The sequence below is a fragment of the Gorilla gorilla genome, chromosome 6, assembly GCF_029281585.2.
Source record: "Gorilla gorilla gorilla isolate KB3781 chromosome 6, NHGRI_mGorGor1-v2.1_pri, whole genome shotgun sequence".
Taxonomy (NCBI): Eukaryota; Metazoa; Chordata; class Mammalia; order Primates; family Hominidae; genus Gorilla; species Gorilla gorilla.
This window is the reverse complement of record NC_073230.2, coordinates 75466120-75493013: the sequence shown is the minus strand read 5'-3', so window position 1 is coordinate 75493013 and position 26894 is coordinate 75466120. Positions and strand designations below refer to the sequence as shown.

The 26894-nt window shown below is 39.1% G+C and overlaps 1 protein-coding gene across 8 annotated transcripts in view; it reads right to left on the bottom strand.

The window, feature by feature from the left end:
• The window catches only part of TPST1 (tyrosylprotein sulfotransferase 1), a 149352-nt gene that overhangs the window by 50682 nt on the left and 71776 nt on the right, over positions 1-26894 (bottom strand). For all 8 annotated transcript variants that reach the window (XM_019031443.4, XM_055346985.2, XM_004045519.5 and 5 more), the window contains exon 3: positions 25430-25628. In XM_019031443.4, coding sequence (XP_018886988.1) covers positions 25430-25628 — 199 coding nt within the window. The remainder of the gene's footprint in view (positions 1-25429; positions 25629-26894) is intronic.

Here is a 26894-nt window from a genome sequence, read left to right as displayed (position 1 = left end):
TTGAACAGTAATATATATATATTTATTTATTTATTTTTGAGACAGAGTCTTGCTCTGTCGCCGAGGCTCGAGAACAATGGCATGATCTCGGCTAGCTGTAACCTCTGCCTCCAGGTTCAAGCGATTCTCCTGACTCAGCCTTCTCAGTAGCTGTGATTATAGGCGCCTGCCACCCCGCCTGGCTAATTTTTATATTTTTAGTAGAGACGGGGTTTCGCCATGTTGGCCAGGCTGGTCTGGAACACCTGACCTCAGGTGATCCACCCGCTTTGGCCTCCCAAAGTGATGGGATTACAGGCATGAGCCACCGTGCCTGGCCTGACAGTAATATTTAAAGGTTAACAAAATAATAAATATGTGTAATGTCTAAAATAATAGTAAGAGAACATGGAATTTTTTTTAAATCATGCAAAAAGAAAACAGTCCACAAAAGCACAAAACAAGTGGGAAAAATAAAAAGCATTTGAAAATATAGTTTTAAAAAAGGGACAATAGGTCTGCAATCCCAATAAAAGTAAAAGCCCTACACTTCCTAGAAAAACAACATAGGTAAGATTAGACTAACAATTCTGACTATAGGCTATTAAAAAAAAAACATTAAAACACAAAGACTCAAAGAATGAAATTTATAAAAACGATATACTAGGGAAATTATAACCAAAAAATATTGGGGATAGCTATATTAGTATCAAACAAAATAGTTTTTAAATAGGCTCCCAAATTTAGCAAAAACAAACAAAACATAGGATGCCTAGTTAAATTTGAATGTCAGATAAACAATAATTTTTTCAAAAGGAATGATGAATATTTAATTAAATGTTCAATTAAACAAGCTAGAAAAGGAGCAACAGAATACAGCCAAAGAAAGTATTACTTGAAAAGACTAATAAGAGAGACAAACCAGTAGTAAGGTTATCCCCAAAATAAGCAAACCCCCCACCAAAACTGTATAGGTAGCACAAATCAGTAATATTAGGACCAAGAAGTACATATAACTAAAGATACAGATTTTTGAACGCATTCATTAAATACTACAAACAACTTTATCACAAGTGGTGCAAGATCAGAGACAACCAGCTCCACGCATGTTTATGTCTTTCCATGCCAGACTTTTTTTGCTAACTTTTATTTTAAGTTCAGGGGAACATGTACAGTTTTGTTCTATAGGTAAACTCATGTCATGGGGGTTTGCTGTACAGATTATTTCATCACCCAGGTATTAAGCCTAGTACCCATTAGTTATGTTTCCTGATCCTCTCCCTCCTCCACCCTCCACCCTCCAGTACACCCCAGTGTCTTGTTCTCCGCCATGTGTCCATGTGTTCTCATCATTTAGTGCCCCCTTATAAGTGAGAACACGTGGTATCTGGTTTTCTGTTCCTGTGAAAAATGAATAATTTTTGCAATATCTAGAACATACTTATACTAAAAAAGTACTCAACATTTATCTGAAATTCAAATTTAATTGAGCATCCTGTATTTTATTTAGCAATTCTACTCTGTAAGACAAAAAGCATTTTTAGTGATAGTCCGTATGTTACAATAAAATTTTCAATTTGCTAGAAAATGCTAATGAATCTAAATTTGTAAGCTCTCAAAAAATAGCCTCAAAATAAAGCAAAATTTGACAACTTTAGAGAGAAATGAACAAATCTATCCACAAAGTGGAAGATTTCAACACAGCTCTTTCAGTTATTTACAGACCAATGATACAAAACATTAGCATGAATTAAGGGCTACATAACTATCAAGTTTGACTTCTGGCCTACCAATAAAACCCAGCACCCATTAATTAGTGAATACACATCCTTCTCAGGAACACACACACAGTAAGATTCACAAAAACTGACCCGTCTTAGATCATTAAGCTTCAACAACATTTTACAGAATTAGTATCATTTAGATAATATTCTTTAACTATATTATATTTGTCAGAAAGGAGTAACAAAAATGTAACTTAGAAAACCCTTAAAAACAATTCTAAATAATTTATAAACACAAATAATTTTAAAATATTTAGCTCAAAACAAAATTAAAATATTATTTTTAAAATTACGCAGTGAAATCAGAATTTTTTTTTTTTTTTTTTTGAGATGGAGTTTCACTCTTGTTGCCCAGGCTGGAGTGCAATGGCATGAATTTGGCTCACCGCAACCTCCGCCTCCTGGGTTCAAGCGATTCTCCTGCCTCAGCCTCCCGAGTAGCTGGGATTACAGGCATGTGCTACCATGCCTGGCTAATTTTGTATTTTTAGTAGAGGCAGGGTTTCTCCATGTTGGTCAGGCTGGTCTCGAACTCCTGACCTCAGGTGATCTGCCTGCCTCGGCCTCCCAAAGTGCTGGGATTACAGGCGTGTGCCACCGCACCTGGCCAGAATTTTTTTTTCTTGTTATTCTTGCCTGATTGAACTTAGAATCATTTTAACAATGTTACCCTACCACCACCCCTACTCCCTCCGTAATTCCATTAGACTGTTGGAATTAAGTAGACAAATTCATGTGGCAAGAACCAAGATATTTATACTATTCAATCTTCCCATCTAAGAACATGATCCGAACTCTCCATTCAGTTCTTGCGCATCAGAGATCTTTTTCTTGTCTTGTCACATTAATAAAATCTTAGCTAGTGTGCTGGTTATACTATCATTCCCACAACCCCCCAACACCTTCTGTGCCCCAGGAGGTCAAGCTCTCCAGATTGCATCACCCAGGCTTTCTTGTCCTTTGGCTTCTGATTGGGCAACCATGAGCACTACTAACAGGTCAGAGCAGCAGCAGGAAGAACTCAGCTGATTCCCCCAGCTCTGTCTCGACCTTGCCTCTGTGCTGACAGTGGCTGTTTTTCTCTAGAGACACAGCACCTGTAGGTGGTTCCTCCTCTATGAATTCCAGTTTCACGAGCCTGATAACCATGTGCCCTCCCTTTGCCTCCGCAGGTCTAAGGGTGGCAATGGCTTCCCACTGTTGCTAGTTACTGGGTGCTTCGCCATTCCTTGTTGATTCCCTTACTGTGGCCACACCGTGTTAAGTCATTCCTTTGATAAACTCTATTCAACTGAACTGTTTTGAATGGGTCATTTGTTTCTTTTCATTATCATAACAGATACAATTAGGTGTTGAATTTTGTGACAATGATCATTCATTAGAATACCATGAAATGGAGGGAGTAGTGGAGTTGGAAAAAAGCAGCATTTTCCAGCTATCATAACTGTACCATTGGTGTGGGTAAGAATAATCAATGGATGCTCATCTAGAGTGTAAAGCCTGATGAAAAGCAAGATACAGCCATGTGCCACATAATGACATTTTGGTCAGTAATAAACCACACTTATGACAGTGGTCCCATAAGATTATAATTCAGTATTTTTACTGTATCTTCCTATGTTTAGATATGTTTATATAATACTTATCATAGTGTTACAACTGCCTACAATATTCAGTACAGTAACAAGCTGTACAGTTTTGTAGCCTAAGAACAATAGGCTAAACCATATAGCCTAGCTATGTAGCAGGCTATACCATCTAAATTTATGTAATTACACCCTATGGTGTTTGCACAATGACAGAATCACCTAATAACACATTTTTCACAATGTATTCCCATCGTTAAGCAACATATGGCTATTTGCACAGTCTTCAAGTTTTTTCCACATTGATCGTTTTTATTTTTAATTAATTTATTTACTTTTGAGACAGGGTCTCACTCTGTCACTCAGGCTGGAGTGCAGTGGTGCGACCTCGGCTCACTGCAGGCTTGACATCCTGGGCTCAGACAATCCTCCCACCTCAGCCTCCTGCAGCTGGGACAAGAGGCACATGCCACCAGTCCAGTAGAGATGGGGTCTCCCTATGTTGCCCAGGCTGGTCTTGAGTTCCTGGGCTTAAGCGATCCTCCTGCCTCTGCCTCCCAAAGTGTTGGGATCATAGGCATGAGCCACAGTGCCCGACCACTGATTGTTTTTTAATTGAAAGGGATAAAAAAGTAACCACAGAGTGGAGACACCGAAAAAACACATTTACCATGAGATCAAAATTAACATCAACGGTGTGACAGATGAACATCATACGCCTTCAGATGTGGATACCTTGAGAATGAAACCACACAATTTACCTAGTATTGTGGCCTCATATGCATAACCCGAATAATAATCAAGAGGAAACATCAGACAAACCCAGAATGAGGAACACTATAAAATAACCTGCCAGCATGCTTCAAAAAAATGTCAGTATCATGGAAGACAGAGAGCATCTGAGAAACTGTTACAGATAAAGAAAACTAAAACAATATAAAACTATATATATGATGTGATCTTAGACTGAAACCTGTACTGGTAGGGGAGGAAAAAAAAACTACAAAGTCCATTTTGAGATGACTAACAACATTGAAATATTTTATAAGGAGAGAGAAAGAGAGAGAAGACAAACACATGAATTTGGGAAAGAATACACAGGATTTCTCTGTATTATTCTTACAGCATTTCTGTAAGTTTTTAATTATTTCAAAAGAAAAAGAAAAAGCACCATGAATATTGCTCCGCTACTGTAGTTCTTAACTCTTTGTTTCATGAAATCCTGGAAAATATGAGGAATGATATAGATTCTATTCCCAGGAAAATCAACTTGCATCAGGACATAGAGGTCCAAGTATTACTGCAGTGAGTTCAAAGACCACATAGGCTAAGGATCACTGCCCACTGCTCCATCATTTTCCAACATTTAGGATTTGCAAAAGAAAATTTTGCAGCCAGCATAATTTGTTTATTTTATTTTGTTATTTTATTTTTTTTGAGATCGACTCTCGCCCTGTCACCCAAGCTGGAGAGTTATGGCATGATCTTGGCTCACTGCAACCTCCGCCTCCCGAGTTCAAATGATTCTCCTGCCTCAGCCTCCCGAGTAGCTGGGATTATAGGCACATGCCACCACACCCAGCTAATTTTTTGTATTTTCAGTAGATTCAGGGTTCCACCATGTTGGCCAGGCTGGTCTCAAACTCCTAACCTTGTAATCTGCCCACCTTGGCCACCCAAAGTGCTGGGATTATAGGCATGAGCCACCGCGCCTGGCCACCAGCATCATTTTTGTTTCTTTGTTGAAAGCTCATTTTTTTGTGCCTTGATATATGCAGGATTTTTTTTCTCAGGATCCTTAAAATCAAAAGGAAACCAGCAAAATATGTCTAGGTACAGACACGTTTTCATAATGTTCTTTAGAATACAGTGAACTCTTTTATTCTTCAGGTCATTTTCAACCCTGGAAAGTCTTCCACAATGACACATTTGATTCATGCTTTTGTTCCACTTCTGTTGTCTCCTTTGCAGATATCTATTAGTCACCAGTTAAATCTCTATTTTTTTCTTTCATAGGTATCATTTTCTCTCATCTATCAATCTTCATCTCTGTTCTTTTGCTGTACATTCTGGAAGAGCATCTAATGTATACTCTCCCTATCATTAATTTGATTTTTCGTAGTGTCACTTCTACAGTAATCTTTGGGTAATCTTTGGGTTTAAGGAAAAGCCACAATACAATCAATGATCGACTTAGTGGAAAATTTCCCTATTCTTTAGCATAGAGCTTTTCATATCTTCATTTTAAAGGGATTTTTAAATTAACGATATTTTAATAGATTTTTAAAAAGGTAATTGGAGAAATTATATCAGGCACTGGTAATCAGACACCAAGTTAACCTATAAGTATCTCCTATTTTCTCCTGAATTAGAGCATGGGGTAAAAAATGACTTCTAATACTGATTTATTATATTCTCATTTATAGATACCATGTTTTTTAAGAGTTAAACATTATTGTTCAGAACAGTCATTCTGAATGTTCAGAATAGGCATTTGCTGACATAAAGAGAAATTATTTCATTCTTTAAAATTCCAAGGAAAACTGTATAAATAGCTATCCAACTAAACCTCTTCACTGCAAATGTTCTCTTGCTCTCAAAAAGTACTCTCACTAATGAAGGCAGAAAGAGAAGGATGAGGGGAACCTATTTCTTTTGTTTAAGGAACTGAATTTCCCATAGACCTTCAGATGGGATTACAGTTGTAAAAGACAACTAAAATGTATGAAATTCTGAATGGCATGAGCAAGTGCAATTTGTGCTTGTACACAAAACCAACAAAGAGCTGGATCCTTTGACCTTTAATCTGGTAAGTAAAAGTATAGGAAAACCTACTTTACACAGCAAATACAAGTGCATGAAACTCATTAGCCCCAAAAGGATTTCTGGCAGAAAACACAAATTATTGGGATACACTTATGGAATGACAGTGCCAAAGCTGGGAGAGAAGATGAGAAAGGTTTGACTTTGAAGGATGAGTCAAAGGGCACAATCAGGCCTTGACAAGGCTATTCCTGTGGGGTAGTCTCAGACTTTCAGCCTCGTCCTGTGGACAAATTTTTAGGTTTCCAACAGTTTTTAACCCTTTAAAACACAGTAAAAATTCTTCTCCCATCTTATTATTATTTCATTTTCTTCTATGGCATGTCTTCTCTCTCTAATCCAATTACCTGTATTTTCCTCCTGGATACAAGCCAGATCTTTGCATCTCCTGAAGCACTAGAAGGTAGTATTCCAAAAAGCAACTGTTTAGTAATTGCTTGTTTAATAATCGAAGCCTTAAAGTGATGCATCAGAAGAAAGACTGAGGTATTCTGAGAGATGGTAAAATGTGCTACTTTGAACTTTCTTATATATTCTTTACAGAATGCCTGCAGGAATCAATTCAGCCTTCTTTCAAAATAAAACAAAATGGCTGGGCACAGTGGCTCACTCCTGTAATCCCAGCACTTTGGGAGGCCGGGCCAGGTGAATCACTTGAGCTCAGGAGTTTGAGGCCAGCCTGGGTAATATGGTGACATCTTGTCTCTACAAAAAAATACAATAATTAGCTGGGCATAGTGGTGCATGCCTATGGTCTCAGCTACTCAGGGAGCTGAGGTGGGAGGATGGCTTGAGCCCAAGGGAGTTTAAGGCTACAGTGAGCTATCATCATGCCACTGCACTCCAGCCTGGGCAACAGAGCGAAGAGTGAAACCCTGTCACACACACAAAAAAAAGACAAAATACTTCAATAGGGGAAAAAAAAATCCTGCCAAGTTGAGGAAATGAATTTAACTCTATGGTTGTTGCTTTGAAGGCCTATGAAAATTCTGAAAGAATGAGATAAGAATTTCTTTAACTAAAATTTAGGCCAAAGTGGCTCATGCCTATATGCCTATAATCCCAGAACTTTGGGAGGCCAAGGTGGGAGGATCACCTGAGCCCAAGAAGTCAAGGCTGCAGTAAGCTATGATCGTGCCACTGCATTCCAGAGCACTCTGGGCAACAGAGCGAGACCCTGTCTCATAAATAAATAAATAAATAAATACTCTTCAAATTTAGGCACAAGAAATAAAGTGAGAAGTAGCTTAAAATTTATCATACTTCAAATTTACCCAGTATGGTATTAGTTGGAATATTCCTACTACAGCCCAGAAACCCAATTCAAGTAATACAGTCAAAAAGGGAAATGTTTCCTGGAAGTGGACTAGGACGCTAGTCCTTACTGTGGCAAGGGCAGAGCTGGAAATGATCTTCATGGGCAACCAGAACCAGGACCTCAACCCCTGCCAGACACTCCCTTGACCTCTTTGGCTCTGCTTCTCTCGATGTGTTGGCTTTATTCCCTTACACACTGAAGAACACAACCCCATTTGCAGTGAACACACGGTAATAGAATAACTGAGTACAAGTATGTCAAACACATAACAAGAAGTCCAGACGTGAGGTGGATGGACAGTCCTAAGCCCAGAAATCAAGGGAAGCCTCTGCCCTAATCTTCCTTCTGTCACCTTCAGTGTGTTATTGATGATAACTTCTCTTAGGATCACAAAGTGGCTGCAGCAGGGCTAAGCATAATGTTCTTTCACAGCAATGTTCAAAAGCAGGAAGGAAAGAGTAAGCTCTTTTCACACAATTCTTTATTTTCTCAGAAAGCTAAATATCTCCCAGAAAATCCCTAGAAAACATCTCCTTATCCAGACCTAAGAATGATTAACTGAGAGTCTAACACCTTTAAAGGTCTGCTAGAAACATTTATCACTGGCTACTATCTATTCTTTCTGAGGGCTGCTGCCTGTGAGAGTTCAAGACTACCTTTGCTAGCCAGGCAAAGGTGGTCTTCTCTTCCTCCCATAACCTGTTTTACCACCATAACTTGTTTGGCCATGATCCAAGCCCCTATTCTTTCTGTATCTCAGGTACAAAAGTGTCAATCATCTAGCCATTTGAGTTTTTTTTAAAAGAATTGTATAACTCCCCTGCACACATGTGCACATAAAATTTGTAAGCTCTTTTTTTCCCTGTTAAAAAAAATCTCCTTATGTATCACTGGCTACAAAAAAATGGTCAAGTGGTCATTCCACCCACAAGAGTATATGGGAAAATGAATATCTGGCATTTTTATCTACCTTTTTTGGTTTTTTAAAGGAATAGTCTTTACTAACAGGGAAAAAGGAACAAGCAGTCAGCAGTGTCTAACACTTCCAGCAACAGTTCCTGTGCCTTATATCCAGTGGCCCTCCCTAACAGAGAGAAACCACCTTTCTTCCCTTGGTACCATTTCACAGTCCCAGGGAAAGACCTTTATTTGCCTGTGTTGGGTCAGGTTCCTACTCCTGAACCAACCTGCTGTGACCCTCAGAGGGCTAGGGTCATTATGCTAGATTTTGCCCATTTGTACTTGCAGAAACCTAGGAAGTGTGTAGCAATGAATCCTAAGAATGTTAGACCAGACAAGAAGGAATGTAACGTTGGACTTGGTCAAATTTATCAATATATGAGTACATTAACCAGATATTCTGGATGCAGTATATTGGCTTGAGTAATCAGGGAATAACTCTAACAATTTCCTCACCTGGTTGGCCAAAACCTGGATCCATCAGTGGCTTACATTAAATGAAGCTTAGATGCCAGAAGCTCCTTGGTATACTGTAAATAAAAGTTGTTCAAGCCAGGTGCAGTGGCTCACGCCTGTAATCCCAGCACTTTGGGAAGCCAAGGTGGGTGGATCACCTGAGGTCAGGAGTTCCAAGACCAGCCTGACCAACACGATGAAACCCTGTCTCTACTAAAAATACAAAAATTAGCTGGGCATGGTGTCGGGCACCTGTAATCTCAGCTACTGAGGAGACTGAGCAGGAGAAGTGCTTGAACCCGGAAGGCAGAGGTTGCAATGAGCTGAGACGGTGCCACTGCACTCCAGCCTGGGCAACAGGAGCAAAACTCAGTCTCAAAATAAAATTTATTCAAAAGGTTAGAAAATAAGGAATACTGGAGTGTATTTAATACGTATGACTGATCTGTTCACTGACCTCCTAACTACATCCCAGGAATGTCTAGAGAACTCATTCCTTTACCAAGCCTTTGAGAAATACATTGGCGAAGGGGGCAACAACATCCCTAAAAAGCTCTTTAGTGCTTGTTTGCTGCAGGCTAGAAATAACAATGGGAAAGGCTGTCAGAGAAATAGATTCCCTGAACCCAAGGGAAGGATGAAAAGATCTCTGAGTCACAGGAGCCAACTGGTGACGCTTCATGACAGAAACAATGGGCACATGGCTATACTTTATAAGCACGTGCAGAGGTAGAGTAGGAAAAGAGAATGGTGTGAGCTGTAGAGATCTCTGGTGGTGGCTGATTGGTGATGGTGTCCCTAGGACTAACAGAGATGGGTAGCATACTAAAGCCATACCTCAGGGGTTACACTAGAGCTGCCTCTCTCTACCAAAATATTACACCAAAAGTAATACTGCATTCCTAGAGAAACTGCAGAGATTAGTATCACCAACAAAAACTTAAGATACAGGATGATACTTCATGAGTGATGTGTGGAGGTATGGCAGGCCCTAGAGGTAAATCACAGTATAGAACCCTAGGATTTTAGAGCAAAGCTATGCTAACTTCTGGAGATCATTACTCTCCCTTTTGAGAAAGAGCCCTTGCTTGCTACTAGGACTTAGTAAGGACTGAACACTTTACCACTGGCTACCAAGTTGCCCAAGTCACTTAGGCTGCTCATCATACACTCCAAGCAGTGTACATGACTGCACATTTTGTGTCAAAGGAGTGATGGCTATAAATACGAATCCACACTGATTTGTGGTCAGCAGCAGATGGTTTGACTGGAAATTCAGAAACTTAGAATAAGGTTGGGAAACTTGTGGTAAGATGTAGAAAAGAGCTATGTCAATAAACTATTCTCAAACAGGACAAAGTGTGAGGGTATTTGTGTCTCATGTAAATGATGACCAATGGATAATCTCAGCAGAGGAGGCTCTCAATAACCAAGTGGACAAAATGACTCATTATTTTATCAGCCACTGTTTCCCTTGCTCAGAACGCTAATGAACAAAGTTCATATCCTACTGTGAGAGCAGCAGGAATGAAGGTCATGCACGTGCTCAGTGAAACAGGCTTCCACCTGTCAAGGCTGACCTGGCAACAATCATGGCTAAGTGTCCAACCTGCCAACAGGAGAGGCCAACAATGGTGCCCCGATAAAGCGCTGCTCCCAGCGGGTCTGGGCAGCCATCTGTAGCAGGATGATCACACTGGACCGCTTCCATCTAAAAAGGACACTGCTTTTACTCAATGAAGATTTCCTTCTCTGCCCACAACATTTCTGTCAAAAACCAGCATCCTTTCCCTTACAAAATATCTTATTCACCATAATGGCATTCAAAACAGTATTGCTTCTGGTCAAGTACTTCATTTTAAAGTGAATGAAGTAGGCCAGGCGCAGTGGCTCACACCTGTAATCCCAGCACTTTGGGAGGCCGAGGCGGGCGGCTCACGAAGTCAAGAGATCGAGACCATCCTGGCAAACACGGTGAAACCCCGTCTCTACTAAAAATACAAAAAAACTAGCCGGGCGTGATGGCAGACGCCTGTAGTCCCAGCTACTCAGGAGGCTGAGGCAGGAGAATGGCATGAACCCGGGAGGCGGACCTTGCAGTGAGCCAAGATCTCATCACTGCAGACAGAGCGAGACTCCGTCTAAAAAAAAAAAGTGAATGAAGTGGAGTTTTGGTTCCATTATGGTGAGGTTAAGCCACCTACATCCCATAAAGTTGTTCCTCCCTCTAATTACAACTATAAAGTTTGAGCAAACTTTTAAAAAATAACTACCTTGGGCCAGGCGCAGTGGCTCACACCTGTAATCCCAGCACTGTGGGGAGGCTGAAGTGGGTGGGTCACCTGAGGTCAGGAGTTCAAGACCAGCCTGGCCAACATGGTGAAACCCTGTCTCTACTAAAAATACCAAAAATTAGCCGCACATGGTGGCGGCTGCCTGTAATCCCAAGCTACTCAGGAGGCTGAGGCAAAAGAGTCGCTTCAACCCGGGAGGGGGAGGTTTCAGTGAGACGAGATTGTGCCACTGCACTCCAGCCTGGGCACCAAGAGTGAAACTCCATCTCAAAACAAAGCAAAACAAAACAAAACAAAAAAATATATGAGGATCTGGAAAGTAAATAAAAGCAGGCAGATTGTGGAGGGAAGTAAAAAGTTGGAGAAGTGACCTTACAGGGTGAGTTTTCTGTTTGTTTATTTTTTTCTCATCAAGTTTTTCCTTGAGGGTGGGACAGCTTCAGTCACTAAGCAGCACGCGTAGGTGGCTAAAACTCTGATAGGAATTGTTTTCTTTCTGGTCAGAGGAAGCAGGGAAAGGAGCCAAAGAAAGACAGGGAGTCAGAGCAAACTCCTGGAGCAGAAACAGCAGGTGAAGGAGCTCTCCACTTTTATGTATGCACCTACACGGGTCTCACCTTAACCTCTGAATCACACATGCACAGGACAAACCCAAACCAGTTTAGCAAAGGCTTTGCTTTGATAACTGAATTGGGATTTGAATCACTGCCTGCAAAAGGCAAAACAATGTATAATCCAGCCTACCTGAGTTGATTGCCTGCTAAAACAAAAGTAAATGCATTCACAAGAGTATTATAAAGGAACCCAGAGTCTATACAAGATAACAGTCATTATGTCCAGAGAGAGAGAGAGAGAGAGACGTGCACACTCCAGCCAGTCCAGTGCTGTAATCTTATATAATATAATCATGCAATCGCATATCTCCCATCGCCTTTGTTGTATTCTATTCGTTCCAAGCAAGTCACAGGTCCTGTCCACATTCAGGTGGAGGGAATCACTAACAGGTGTGGACAGAGGCGGAATCAAGGGGTCATCACATGAGGAATAGAAAAGAAGTTATCACTATCAATTTGACAAAGATTAGAAGGACTCTAAGAAAATACTGCAGCTTCCTGCCAACAAACTTGACAACTTAAGTGAAATGGCCAAATTACTTTAAAAAATAATTTATCAAAATTGATACAAGAACAAGAAAATCGAAATAGCCCTATATTCACTAAATATTATCAAAATCCTTCCCCAAAAGAAAACTCGCAGCAGCTGTGGGCTCTCCCAGTTTACAGGTCTTAATCCTCAAGGGAGAAGTGCTTCTTTGGGGGAGACACAACATTATTTCCACTGAACAGAGAGCTGAGACTGTTAACTCAGCACTTCTTGCTCCTCATGCCACTTAGCCAAAGACAAGTAAGGGAGGTACTATAATAGCTAGGCTGATTAATCCCGATTATCAAGGAAGAACCAAGTTTAAAATACACAATGGGAAAAAAATACTCAATGGAAGAAGGAAAGAAATTGCCTGGAACCTAGGATTTTCTATTACACTTGTTTATTATGGAAAGTTAACGGGATATTAGAGCAAAACAATATGGCCATTTATTGGTACATACACCCCAGAATGAAGGTTTAGGCCACCCCACCAGGCAAAGAACAAAGACCATCTGAGGTGACTACTGAGGACCAAAGGAACATGGAATGGCTAGAGGAAGAAAGAAATGACAGATACCTGCCATGATCACATGAAAGGTACAGAAAATGAGAACTACAATAGTTTGGCAGATATTCTTCTTTGCTTTGATATGAATATATACTGAATATATTAATGAATTCTTTTTTCCACTTTTCCCTGTCTAATAATACTCTCTAATATAAGGTGTATCAACTCTGGCTGGGCACGGTGGTTCATGCCTATAATCCTAACACGTTGAGAGGCTAAGGCAACAGGATTGCTTAAGGCCAGGAGTTCAAGAGCAGCCTGGGCAACACAGTGATACCTCTTGTCTCTACAAAAAGTTAAAAATAAAAAAAATTTAGCTAGGTGTGGTGGTGCACACCTATAGTCGAGAAGCTAAGGCAGGCGGATCGCTTGGGCCCAGGAGATTCTGGATGCAGTGAGCTATGATGGCGCCACTGCACTGCAGCCTGGGCGACAGAACAAGACCTTGCCAAAAAAAAAAAAAAAAAAAGGAAATGGCTAACTCTGTATCTCAGTATATTTAAGTTTTAGGATATCAAAGAGGGGATGTGACTCAGCTAGTGGAATACATTCATATCAGCCAGAAATGTACAAAGCACAATATGAAATACAGCATCTCCTCTTTGAGGGATTGCTTAGCATGTTTTCAGTTTGCTAAGCGATAGTTACAACATGTTAAGCAGAGCATTTAGCTTTATCTGGCAGTTAAATATGCTTTAAGTAGGTGTGTATGTAAGCCAGGCTGGCAAAGGAATGGCCTATGCTGGATGGTCAACTGGCACCACCACCACTGTTGTCTAGGACAGAAAATTAAGTCTCCCAGAATTCCTTTCCCTGTGTGGTTCTGGGTCAGAGGCTTCTATGAGTTTTAGAAGGTGGAAATGAAGTAGAAGCCATTATTTTTAAGAGGTCAGGGCAGTCAGATGCAGTCGCTCCACTGGCCTCTCCTAAAGCTCCACTTTATCCCCGTGGCAGGCTTCACAGACCTTTCCTTGGGATCCCACACTGAGTCCTACTTTGGCAGCGAGAGGCAGTTTCCTAGCACTTCTCTGCCCTCTCTAGAGCTGCAGGTTTCAGTCATCAGTGCCTATTCCTCTGGTCTTCCAACTGTAGCTGTATCCAGCTCATTCCCTACTCCTATTGTAAACAACATGTCCAGTATACAATAAAAAACGTGCAGACCTTCACTTCTCTAGTCCTCCCATATTTGCATAGGCCTTAATTACTATATTAAACCCCTCACTTCTATAACACTTAACAGTGGCTCAATGTTTCCCTGACTGAGCCCAGACTGATACATAGTCGTAAAGTGCTGCCACAACCTCTGGGGCTTTGCCTCTGGGTAATGGAGCATTTCTCACCTACGGCAGAATCCTTGTGAGCTGAGCCGTAACTCCAAGAGCCTCATATCTGAATATCCCTTTTCTTGGTTCCTGGCATATTCTTTTTCTACGTGTAAGGTTTATTTTGCTAATAAGAATCATTTTATTGAGCATCAAGTAATTGTCAAGTATTACTGGCACTCAGGCTACAAAATGCAAATGATACCTTTGTCCTTGAAAAGTCTTTACTTATTTTTTAAAAAAACTACATATACAAACCAGGTGCAGTGACTCACACCTGTAATCCCAGCACTTTGAGAGGCCAAGGTGAGCAGATCGCCTGAGGTCAGCAGCTTCAGACCAGCCTGGGCAACTTGGTGAAACCCTGTCACTATTAAAAATATAAAAATTAGCCAGGCATGGTGGCATGCACCTGTAACACCAGCTACTCCAGGGGCTGAGGTGGGACAATTGCTTGAACCCAGGAGGCAGGGGTTGCAGTGAGCAGAGATCGCACCACTGAACTCCAGCCTGGGTGACAGAATGAGACTCCGTTTCAAAATAAATTAATACATACATACATACATACATACATACATACATACACACACACACACACACACAGCTGTTTTTCTAAATACAAATGGTAAAACATAACACTGACCATATCTTAGAGATGCTCCCATATCATTACTTTTAAAACTATCTTATTCTGTTGAAGGGATGCATAGTCTTTTTTTTTTTCAGACCAGAAAGTTGTTACTTTAACTAAACAAAGACTATAGCATCACTTTGAACTATATTAACATTTTCAGATGAAGGCATGTCTGGCATGTCCTTAGTTTAAAAGCAGCAGCATATAATATAAATCATCACAATATAATGTGAAAGTACACAAGTAAAGGTAGGTACATTGTAGCAGGAGGATCTGTGGCACAGAAGAGGTGTCATGTGAGTTGAGTTTTAAAGGACAAAATTGTAAGATGAGAAGAAGGACAATCAAGGCAGAAGGAACAAAGGTATGGAGGTATACAATGTGCTGTGGGAATGAAAGGGAGGCACTGTGGTGTGGTTAAAAGAATAAAAAGAGATGAGGTTGAAAAGGAAGGTTGAAAGCAGAAGGCAAAGAATCTTAATGCCATCATTCTAAAGCGTTCCAACCTGGTTTGAATGCAGCTGATCCCAAAAGACCACTGCTCTCATCAAAACAAGAAAACACCAGATAAACTAAACTGCATACTTTTCTGTAAAGCCATGAAAAAGCAGTAAATGAATGCCAAGAAGTCTAACTGAGCCAATTTCTGGAGAAGGATGAGTTCTTCACAGAGAAACAAAAGCCTGTTTCTAGCTACCTTGAATCAATTGCCTGTCTGGGTACAAGTGGGCAGAAAAGGAGGTCTCCCATAGGTGGAAAGATTTTGCTGAAAGAAGCCAAACTTTTAGTGAGACTGTGGACTGGTATGATTAATTAGAATCTGAAAGAGTCCCAAGTGTAAAAACAAATCTCTTGACCTGACAATTACATGTAATACTACAAGAGAATCTTAGTAAGTGCTGGTGGGAGCACAGTGAGAGACAGAAAGAGATCTCCCAATGCTGTGTGGTGCTTGGGTTCCAGGGCCCTGCTATAGTTGCAATCCAGAGGTAAAGTAAATTAATTTAATCTTCAACCCAACTGCCTCCCAGCTGCAATCTTGCTAAAATCAAAGAAATGAACCCCTCGTCTAAATGATACAGAAAGCTAAGGTTGGGCTAAAAGTCAAATTTCCTTAATCTCATTTGAATCCAGAGGCAAACTGAAATCAATTAAAGCTACTGCTCAGCCCCAGCTCAGCTTGATTCGCTGTCAAATTTGAGTGATCACCTTAGCTACCTGCTGGAGGAAAGAACTGCTCTCTTTAACAAAAATAAAACAAAAAGTGTTACCTAGTTCATTCTCTACCCTTCTTTTATACAAAAGGTCCAGTATGCAGTTAAAACTTCTAAGACATGTGAAGAAGCAAATGAGTACAGGCATACCTCATTTCATTGTGCTTTGCAGATGTTGTGTTTTTTACAAATTGAAGGTGTGTGGTAATCCTGTGGTGAGCAAGTCTGTTGGTGACATTTTTCCAACAACATGCACTCCCTTCATGTCTCTTTATGACACTGTGGTAATTCTTGCAATATCTGAAGCTTCTTCATTATTGTATCTGTTATGGTGATGTGCGATCAGAGATCTTTGATGTTACCATGTAATTGTTTTGGGGTGCCAGGATCCTAAGCCCATATAACATAATTAACTTAATCAATGTTGTGTATGTTCTGACTGCTACACCAACTGGCTGTTTGTTCCCCCATCTCTCTCCCTCTCCTTGGGCCTCCCTGTTCCTGTGACACATTGATATTGAAAAAAGGCCAATTAATAATCCAACAATGGGCTCTAAGTGTCCAAACGAAAGGAATAGTCGCATATCTCTCACTTTAAGTCAGAAGCTAGAAACAATCAAGCTTAGTGAGGAAGGTATGTTGAAAGCCAAGATAAGCTGAAAGCCAGGCCTCTTGCATCAAATAGTCAAGTTGTGAATACAAAGGAAAAGTTCTTGAAGTAAATTCAAGTGCTACTCCAATGAACACACAAGTGGTAAGAAAGTGAGAGTCTTACTGTAGACATGGCAAAAGTTTTAGTGGACTAGACAGATAAAGCCAGCCACGACATTCCCTTAAGCCAAAGCCTAATCCAGAGCAAGGCCCTAATTCTCTTCAATTTTATAAAGGCTGTGAGAGGAAAAGTTGGAGGCTAGTAGAGGTTGTTTGTTCATGAAGATTAAGGAAAGAAGCTATCTCCATAACATAAAAGTGCAATTTTCAGCCCACTGTTGAGACCTATTGCTTAGGAAAAAAGATTTCTCACAAAATACTATTGCTCGTTGACAATGCACCTTGTCACCCACGAGTTCTGATAGAGATATACAAGGAGATGAATGCTGTTTTCATGCTTGCTAACACAGTATCCATTCTGTAGTCCATGGATCAAGGAGTAATTTCTACTGTCAAGTTGGTTTTGTATTTTGTTTTTTTTTTTTGAGATGGAGTCTCGCTCTGTCACCCAGGCTGGAGTGCAGTGGCATAATCTTGGCTCACTGCAACCTCTCCCTCCCCGGTTCAAGCGATTCTCTTGCCTCAGCCTCTTGAGTGGCTGGGATTACACACATGCGCCACCACACCCAGCTAATTTTTGTATTTTTAGTAGAGATGGGGTTTCGCCATGTTGGCCAGGCTGGTCTTGAACTCCTGACCTCAGGTGATCCACCCACCTTGGCCTCCCAAAGTGCTGGGATTACAGGTTTAAGACACTGCACCTGGCCCTGTCAAGATTATTATTTAAGAAATACATTTCTTAAGGCTATAGCTGCCATAGATACCAACTCCTCTGATGGATTTGCACAAAGTCAACTGCAAACCTTCTGGAAAGGGTTCATCATTTTAGATGCCATTAATAACATTCGTAATTCATGGGAGGAGGTCAAAATTTCAATGTTAACAGGAATTTGGAAGAATCAGATGGATGACATTGAGGGGTTCAAGACTTCAGTGGAGGAAGGAACTGCAGATGTGGTAGAAATAGCAAAAGAACTATAACTAGAAGTGAGCCTGAAGATGTGGTTGAATTGCTACAATCTTATGATTGAACTTGAATGAATGAGTTGCTTCTTAAGAATGAGCAGAGAAAGTGGTTCTTGAGATGGAATCTACTCCTGGTGAAGATGCTGTGAACATTGTTGAAAAGACAGCAAAGGATATAGAATATTACATAACAAAACAAATTGCTATAGTCACCCCCAATCTTTAGCAACCACCACCCTGAATGGTCTAGCAGTCATCAACATGGAGGTAAGAGTCTCCACCAGCAAAATGATTATGACTTGCTGAAGGCTTGGATGATTGCTAGCATTTTTTTTTAGCAATAAAGTATTTTAAATTAAGGCATATGCATTGTGTTTTCTTTTGACATAATGCTACTACAGACTGAACAGACTACAATATAGTGTATAACTTTTATATGTACTGGGAAACCAAATTATGTGTGACTTGCTTTATTGGGATATTCACTTTATTTTGGTGGTCTGGAACGAAACCCACAGTCTCTCCAAGGGGTGCCTATAACCCATAATAAAGAAACAAAGTCAACAGGGAGAGATCCATGGATGAAGACTTTAAAAGTTATTATGAATATGTTAAATAATTTAGAGGAAAAGATCAACAGAATGGGTAAAGAGCAAAGAATTCCAGCAGAGAAAGGGAAATTCTAGAACTGAAAAATAAATGATCTGAAATGAAGAAGTCACCAGATGGGCTTAACAGCAGACTGGACACAGAAAAAGGGATCAATGAATTCAAAGGTAGGCTAATAAAAACTAATCAAAACTGAGGCCCACACAGGAGATGGCAGTAGAACGGAGCTACGAATTTGGTGTATTATAATCAAACTGCTGAAAACCAAAAATAGGGAAAAATCTTATAGCAGTCAAAGAAAAAAATTACATTCATAAGAATGTCAGCTGACTTTCATCAAAAACATGGGAAGCCAATAAAATAGTATCTTTTTAATGTTGAAAGTTAAAAAAAATACAAAACGACCAATAGCCTAGAACTCTATGTCCAGCAAAATATTCTCAAATTTAAAAAAGAAAACACATTTTCAAATTAAAAAAAAAAAAAAACCTAAAAACATTAGTAGTCAACATATCTTTACTATAAGAACTGCTAAAGTAAGTTCGTCAGGCTAAAGAGAAATGATGCCAGATGAAAATCTGGATCTTCAAGTAAAGAACAAAGAGCCCAACTGTGGCCCACAAAGCATAATATATTTACTATCTGGGTTTTTTTTTTTTTTTTGAGACAGTGTCTCGCTCTGTTGCCCAGGCTGGAGTGCAGTGGAGTGATCACAGCTCACTGCAAGCTCCGCCTCCCAGGTTCATGCCATTCTCCTGCCTTAGCCTCCCAAGTAGCTGGGACTACAGGTGCCCACAACCAAGCCCAGCTAATTCTTTTTGTATTTTTAGTAGAGACGGGGGTTTCACTGTGTTAGCCAGGATGGTCTCGATCTCCTGACCTTGTGATCCACCTGCCTCAGCCTCCCAAAGTGCTGGGATTACAGGTGTGAGCCACTGCGCCCGGCCTACTATCTGGATTTTTACAATATAAAAAATGTGCAGCCCATGTCTTACAGTAACCACTATAAGCAAAAACAAAAACAAAAAATAGAGGTATAGCTAAAAAGAGGAGATAATATATAAAATGGAATACCAAAAAAGATTAATCCAAAAGAAGGCAGGAAAAGAGAAACAAAGAAACAAAAATAGATGATTTAAATAAAAAACAAATAGCAAGATGGTAGTTTTAAATCCAATCAGATGAATAATCACATTAAATGTAAGTGGATTAACTCTCCATTTAAAAGGCAGAGACTATAAAACTGGATTAACAAACAAAGCCAGCTATATAAAGACACAGATTAAAAGTAAAAGAATGGGGAAAATATACCATGTATATAGTATACATAAAAACACTGTTGTGGCTATATTCATATCAGATAAAGTAGACTTTCAGAGGGTAACAGCAGAGATAAAGAGAAATATTTCATAATTACAAAAGAATTAATTCTTCAAGAAGGTCTAAATGGGTGTGTTCCCAATAATATAGATCCTAAATACATGAAACAAAATTGCTAGAAATGTAAGGAAAAATTGAAAAATTCATAATTTTCCCAACATTAATAAAGCAGACCAAAAAATCAAATAAGATCTAGACTGTAACAACACTATGAAATTTCTTGACCTCACTGATATTTACAGAACTCTGCAACAATCACAGAATACATATTTTTTCAAGTGCTCACATAAGACCATATACTGGCCATAAAACAATATTCAATATATTTCAAAGGACTGAAACAAACCATAATGAGTGTTCTCTGACCATAATGGTCACATTAGAAATCAACAACAAAAAGATAATGAGAAAATACCCAAATACTAGAAAAGTAAATGTCATTCTAAGAAGTCTAGACTCTATCCTGTAGTAACAGTGGAGTCATTCATGAATTTTAAGTAAGGAGACCTAATTTGGGTAACTGAGTGAATAAGCATGCTATGTATGGAGACAGAAAACAACAGGAACAAGCAGTTTTTGCTGAGTATAGGAACCAGAAAACACAAGTATGCATTCATTCCAGGCTTTACCTTTAATGTAAGAATATCAATTCCAACTGCTGCTGCAGCTTTTTGTTGTTTGGTTTAGGGATTTAATCTAACCCCTGTCCCAGCTGACTTCATTTTCATGTTTCTTCTTGTCTGTTACTGTGGGTTCTGCACCTTGGTACATGCTTTTCCATTTGATCACTTGCTCTTCCTCAGTACTATCTACTCAGGTTTCCAACTAAATATTCCATTCATAAATTGGATCTGCTTTTCAGCTCTGTAAGTTTAGCAACCAGGTCCTTGAATTGTTTTGGGGTTTGAGCCATGTGCCCTGAGGACTCTGTTCCTCAAATCTGCTCTCTGGCTCATAGGTACTGCAAGTATAGATGAGCACAGCATCATCCCCACTCTCAAGGTGGATTCCTGCTCAGTTTAATAAACAATTCCACCTAGCTTCTGCCTCTCAGGGAACAAGTTTAGAAAATAAATTCAATTTTGGACTTTGAATTTGAGGTCCTTGAGAGCACTCCAGTGGACACATACAGAAGACAGTTGGAAATAATGAACCTAGGGCTCAGGAAAGAGACCCACTAGGAAATACAGATTTATGATAATCAGCAAATAGGCTGTAATGAAAGCCCTATGAGTGGATGAGCTTGAGCAAGGAGACTATAAAATAGGAGTCCTTAATCTGTCAGGCTTCTGGCACACATGCATCCACTGAAATTGTGGCTAATAGGAGTCCTTAATCTGATGGACTTCTGGTATATCTATGTATCCACTGAAATTGTGAGTGAAATCTGTGTATTCATGTGTCTGTATTTCTGAGGTGGGGATCCACAGGATTCATCAAATTCTCAAATAAGTTCCTAGTCTAAAAGGTTAAGAATCTATGCAAGAAGGCTGACGATGTAACCTAGACAGCACCATTTACTGAAATATACTATAATTTTAGGATTAGAGACTATGGTGGGACAGGGTACAAAATATGTTAACGTTTCATTACCAATTTACTATGTGAGTCACAGTAACCATGAAGCATGATTATCCATTCAATATTGGGCAATATGTCCTTAAAATGTGCTGACTCAATATTACTTGCAGACTACCCAGAATTGTACCAAAAAAAAAAAAAAAAAAACCAACCCAGCATTTTTAGGCTTAGAGATATAAATCCTATATTCTCAGTCAAAATGTTATTTTTCTCCCACTATCACCCCATAACTAAGGAAAACACCTTCGCCAGCCACCTCTTTCTCTGGGGCCCATCTCATATGATAGCTAACGGTCAACCATCTCTTCTCAAGCACTGCTTTACAAAAACCTCATGATCATCAGTGCTGGGTACATTAGCATCTGACTTATTACAGGCAAAAAACTTTGAAGATACACAGGATTTAGTTTGCAAAAAGGTCTTATGAAACCTATCCTCACAAGACAAGACTGTCAGTTTGTATGCATTACCACAAAAGGCCCAAAAACACCCTTTATAGTTCACACTTCATCTTTTCTTCCTCAAAATTATCTGTCACTTTAAAGATAGGCAGAGACAGGGGAAAAAAAAAAGGGTGGGTGTTTTTTAATTTCAGTGGGTATTTTGAAATCCTTTCAAAAACCACAAGTGTGTATGAAATAGATTCTTTAGTCACATGGATTGAAACCATAGCATTCTTCCCAACCCACCACTCAAGAAAGCAAAGGATAATCTAGCCAAGCCAATTTGCATGTAGGAAAACTATAATGTCTACTGCCTAAGAACCCTCAAAATAGCATTGTACATGTATCTTGGTAATAAAAAACCCTTTCACTTTTGTGCAAAGCTATGAATTACCAATTACAAAGAGCTCACAAAACTTTAATACATATAAAACTTTAAAGAGTGGCTCATGTAATCCTAGCACTTTGGGAGGTCAAGGCAGGTAGATCACTTGAGGTCAGGAGTTTGAGATCAGCCAGGCCAACACAACGAAACCCTATCTTTACTAAAAATAAAAAATTAAAAAAAATTAGCCAGGCGTGGTAGCATGTGCCTATAATCCCACCTGAGGCAAGAGAATCATCACTTGAACCCAGGAGACACAGGTTGCAGTAAGCCAAGATTGTGCCAACAGAGCAAGACTCTGTCTCAAATAAATAAAGTAAAAACTTAGACAGTTCATAAAAGAATATATACATATAGCTAATAACTGGAAAATGTTCAATTACATTAATCAATGAAATCTATTAAAACCAACAAAAATCTAAAATAAATTACCTCAATTATGCTGGTAGTTCAAAGATTTTTTGTTTGTTTGTTTTTTGTTTTTGTTTTCTTGAGACAGGGTCTCGCTCCATCACCCAGGCTGGAGTGCAGTGGCACAGTCTCAGCTCACTGTAACCTCAAAATTCTGGGCTCAAGCAATCCTCTCACCTCAGCCTCCCAAGCAGCTGAAACCAGAGGCATGTGCCACCACACCTGGCTAACTTTTGTATTTTTTGTAGAGATGGGGTTTTGCCACGTTGTCCAGGCTGGTCTTGAACTCCTGAGCTCAAGCGATCCACCCACCTCAGCCTCCCAAAATGCTGGGATTACAGGCGTGAGCCACTGTGGCCAGCCCAAAGGTTTTTTTGTTGTTGTTTTTTAGTATCAATAGATATCAAACACCTTTTAAAAATCTCAGATACTTTACCCTGGTTTAGTTCTATTTTTATTGATCCTACCTTAAAAAAAAAATCCTAAACTTGAGTATCTGCAAAGATGTTCACTGCAGCACAATTTGTCAAAGAGAAAACGGTAAACAACAAAATGGTAAAATCAATTGTAGAACATCTACCAGGGAAATGTATTTTGTTTGTTGATTTATTCATTCACTTACTACTGTGCTTCAGAAAGAATTTAAGGTAGCTTCTATGAAGGTTTATAACTATAAAAATTATGTTTAAAAAGCATGCACACAATGGGAAAATGCTCGTGAATATTAAAAGGACTGGATACAAAACTGTGTATATAAAGGTAAGATGATATACGTAATCTTACCTTTGTTTAACATAATGCAGAGGAGAGAAAATACATAAAAATATTAAGAATAATATGTGTAAATAAATAAGAAAATAAAAAAGAATAATATGTGTATGTGTCTAGGTGGGAACATTACAGGTGATTTTTATTCTCTTATCCTTTGAATTTTGTAAGTTTCATATAATGAGATTATATTTTTATAATGGAAATATATATATATAAAAAGTGTAAAGAGGATAGCGATTATTATTTTTTTTAATTTGCCCTCATATGTGATGGTTTACAAGAAGGCAGCTCTTCCCATATAGCTGCTAATAATGAATTGAAACGGGGAAATAAAAGTAATACCTAAGAGAAAGGAATTCACATAGAAATTAATCTCATGAAATAAATGTGGCATAAATTTATCAATTAAAGTTATCAAAATACAGAATAAAAACATGATACGGTTATGGTTGTAGGGAGGGAAGGACACTGATATAAACAAGAGAATATCAGACAAAGCCAAGGAATTTTCACCTTGGAATCAAATAGCCTATCAGTGAACTTATGCTAACATGGTTGTCTTATTTGAAATGTAGTTTCAAAAAAGAATATATACAAGTGACACAAAAAACTGCAGTTGACAGGGACCAGGCAATGAAGAGTATGGGTACAGAATTTCAGTTTGGGAAGACAAAAAATGTTCTGGAGATGGATGGTGGTGATGGTTGCACAACAATGTGAATGTATTTAATGCCACTGAATTGTGCACTTTAAAAAGTGTCAGAGTGGTAAATTTTATGTTAAATATATCTTACTGCAATAAAGAAAAGAATGTATAAGATCTGATTTGAAATAGACTCAACTGGTAGGCTATATAATCTAGCTCTGAGTTTTCAGCACTTTCTGAAACAATATATTGTAAAGACGTGAGCATAACTTATTAAAATAAAAACTGTAATGTCACTTTAATAGCAACTTTCTCTTAATCAGAAGGCTAGTGTTTAATAATTTTTCTAGTGTAACCAATGTTTAGCTTTTAGGTATCCAAAAATTATGCCTCATCTAAACAAAGGTTTAAAAGTAAAGTGGCTATTAGATTTACAGAAAGAAAGAAATCAGAAGTAAGGTCACTAATAATTATGGTGTTTATGCAGATCTGCAGTAATTGGCTGAGAATAAATCTCCCAACAGTGAGTATCATTCCTAGAAACTGAGCAAAATACCCTAAGAACTATCCCCAACAAGCCAGTTATCCTTAAAATGCAGTGGAAGACTGCTGATAAGAAAGCATTCTAAAATATAATTTTTCTTCATTCTTTTTTCTTATTTTGAGACGGGGTCTTGCTCTGTCACCCAGGCTACAGTACAGTGGCATAGTCTCAGCTCACTGCAGCCTTGACCTCTCAGGCTCAATCAATCCTCCCACCTCAGCCTCCCAAGTAGCTGGGACTAGAGTCATGTGCCACCATGCCTGGATAATTTTTATATTCTTTGTAGAGATGGGGGTCTCACTATGTTGCCCAGGCTAGTCTTGAAATCCTGGGCTCACTCCCATCTCGGCCTTCCAAAGTGCTGAAACTACAGGTGTCAGCCCTATGCTGGGCCCAAGTTTTTCTTTTTTTTTTTTTTTTTTTTGAGATGGAGTCTCGCTCTGTCACCCAGGCTGGAGTGCAGTGGCGTGATCTCTACTCACTGCAAGCTCTGCCTCCCGGGTTCATGCCGTTCTCCTGCCACAGCCTCCCAAGTAGCTGGGACTACGGGCGCCCACCACCACGCCTGGCTAATTTTTTGTGTATTTAGTAGAGAAGGGGTTTCACCGTGTTAGCCAGGATGGTCTCGATCTCCTGACCTTGTGATCCACCCGCCTCGACCTCCCAAAGTGCTGGGATTACAGGCATGAGCCAGCGTGCCAGGCCGCTGGGCCCAAATTTTTCAAATTCAAAATATTTTTCTGATCATTAAATAGCAAGAAATAAAATAAGAAAAAAAGTATTCAGATCCCAAATTCAAAATCTAGTTTTCTCAGTTGCTTTAAAAAATCTCACTTACCCTTCGAGTGTTTTCAATAATTTTGGGATCAGGTTTTCCGTAGTTAGGTGGGTTGGCATATGGGTCATATCCAAGCTTGGCAAGCATAGGAGCAATCACTGCCATGTCTTGTAAAACATCTGGCGGTATCTTCCCAACCCATTTTGATAGAGCTCCTACATTGACTGGCTTGATTACTTGGTCTGTAGATCTCTCCACTCTGAAAACAACATAATATGAATAAATATTTATTTAAAATTTTTTAGAAAATCATGCTTTAAAACCACTATAAATTATGTTTTAATGACTAACAGTTTTAATTGTCTGGATTACAAAACAATTGAGAAAGAGGGCACTAATCAGGTTTGACACTATTTACCAGAATTAAAAAATAATTTAAGATTGACAGGGATTATTGGCAATCTCAGATTTCTAGAAATTGGAAAAAGGGTTAGCTGAAACATGTGCATTATTAAATGTCTTGACACTGTAATTACAACATCCAGGAAAAAAAGTAACAAAATAAAGATACGGCTGCTTAGAAAAATTGCCAGTCAACTTACTTGAAATGCTTACCAAAAAAAAGATAGACTGATGGATGGAAAGAGGGACAAATAGATGGTCAGATAGATGGACAGTGATAAAGTAAATACAGCAACATGTTAATGGCACAATCTAGCTGGTGGGTATAAGTCTTTCAATTCTTCTGTACATTTTAACTTTTCATAAAAAAATGTTGGGGGAAAACTGCCAACCATAAACCACTAAGAATGTAAAATATTCACTTGTTCTATTTTCCTGCTGCCTTCCTTAAAAATCTTATTTTCTACAGAAGAAAAAAAAGGGCTGTTTTTGATTTTCAATATTACAGGATTCAATATTACAGAATAAATGTGTTCTACCTCTTGACATGGAAATTTACTCTAAGCCTGTAGTGATTATACTCACTATATTTGACTAAATAACTAGCAACCTCAGGATAAAATGTAGCATCAAATGACATTTGGATTTAAGCTGGATCTGAATTAGATTTTGGCCAAATGACTATAAAACAGAAATGCTTAAAAGAGACTTTTATATCGTAATACATAAAAAGTTATTCAAACATAGTAGTCTAAGAAAAGGTAAAGGCCCTTTTAATTAAGAATATAACCTCTTAGTGAATAATCATTATCTGATGAGGAGTCTCCTAAAGGGGATCTGCTTCCAAAATAATAGAAAAACAATGCCTCTTCCCTGGGATTCTGTGGGGCTACCTGCTCCAGGTTTCCCTCCTACCTCAGGAGCCACATTCCTTTCTCCCTTTTCAAATATTTCTCCAGGACTCCACTTAACCCACTGCTCCCTTCACTCTATCTATTCTCCCTGTATTGCTTCATCCCTAATGTTCTTTGCTTGACATTCTTAACCTCTGTAAAGAACATCCTCGTTTGCCCAGGACAGGTCCAGTTTACACCTAGCATAATTTACCTCAGCGTAATTATTA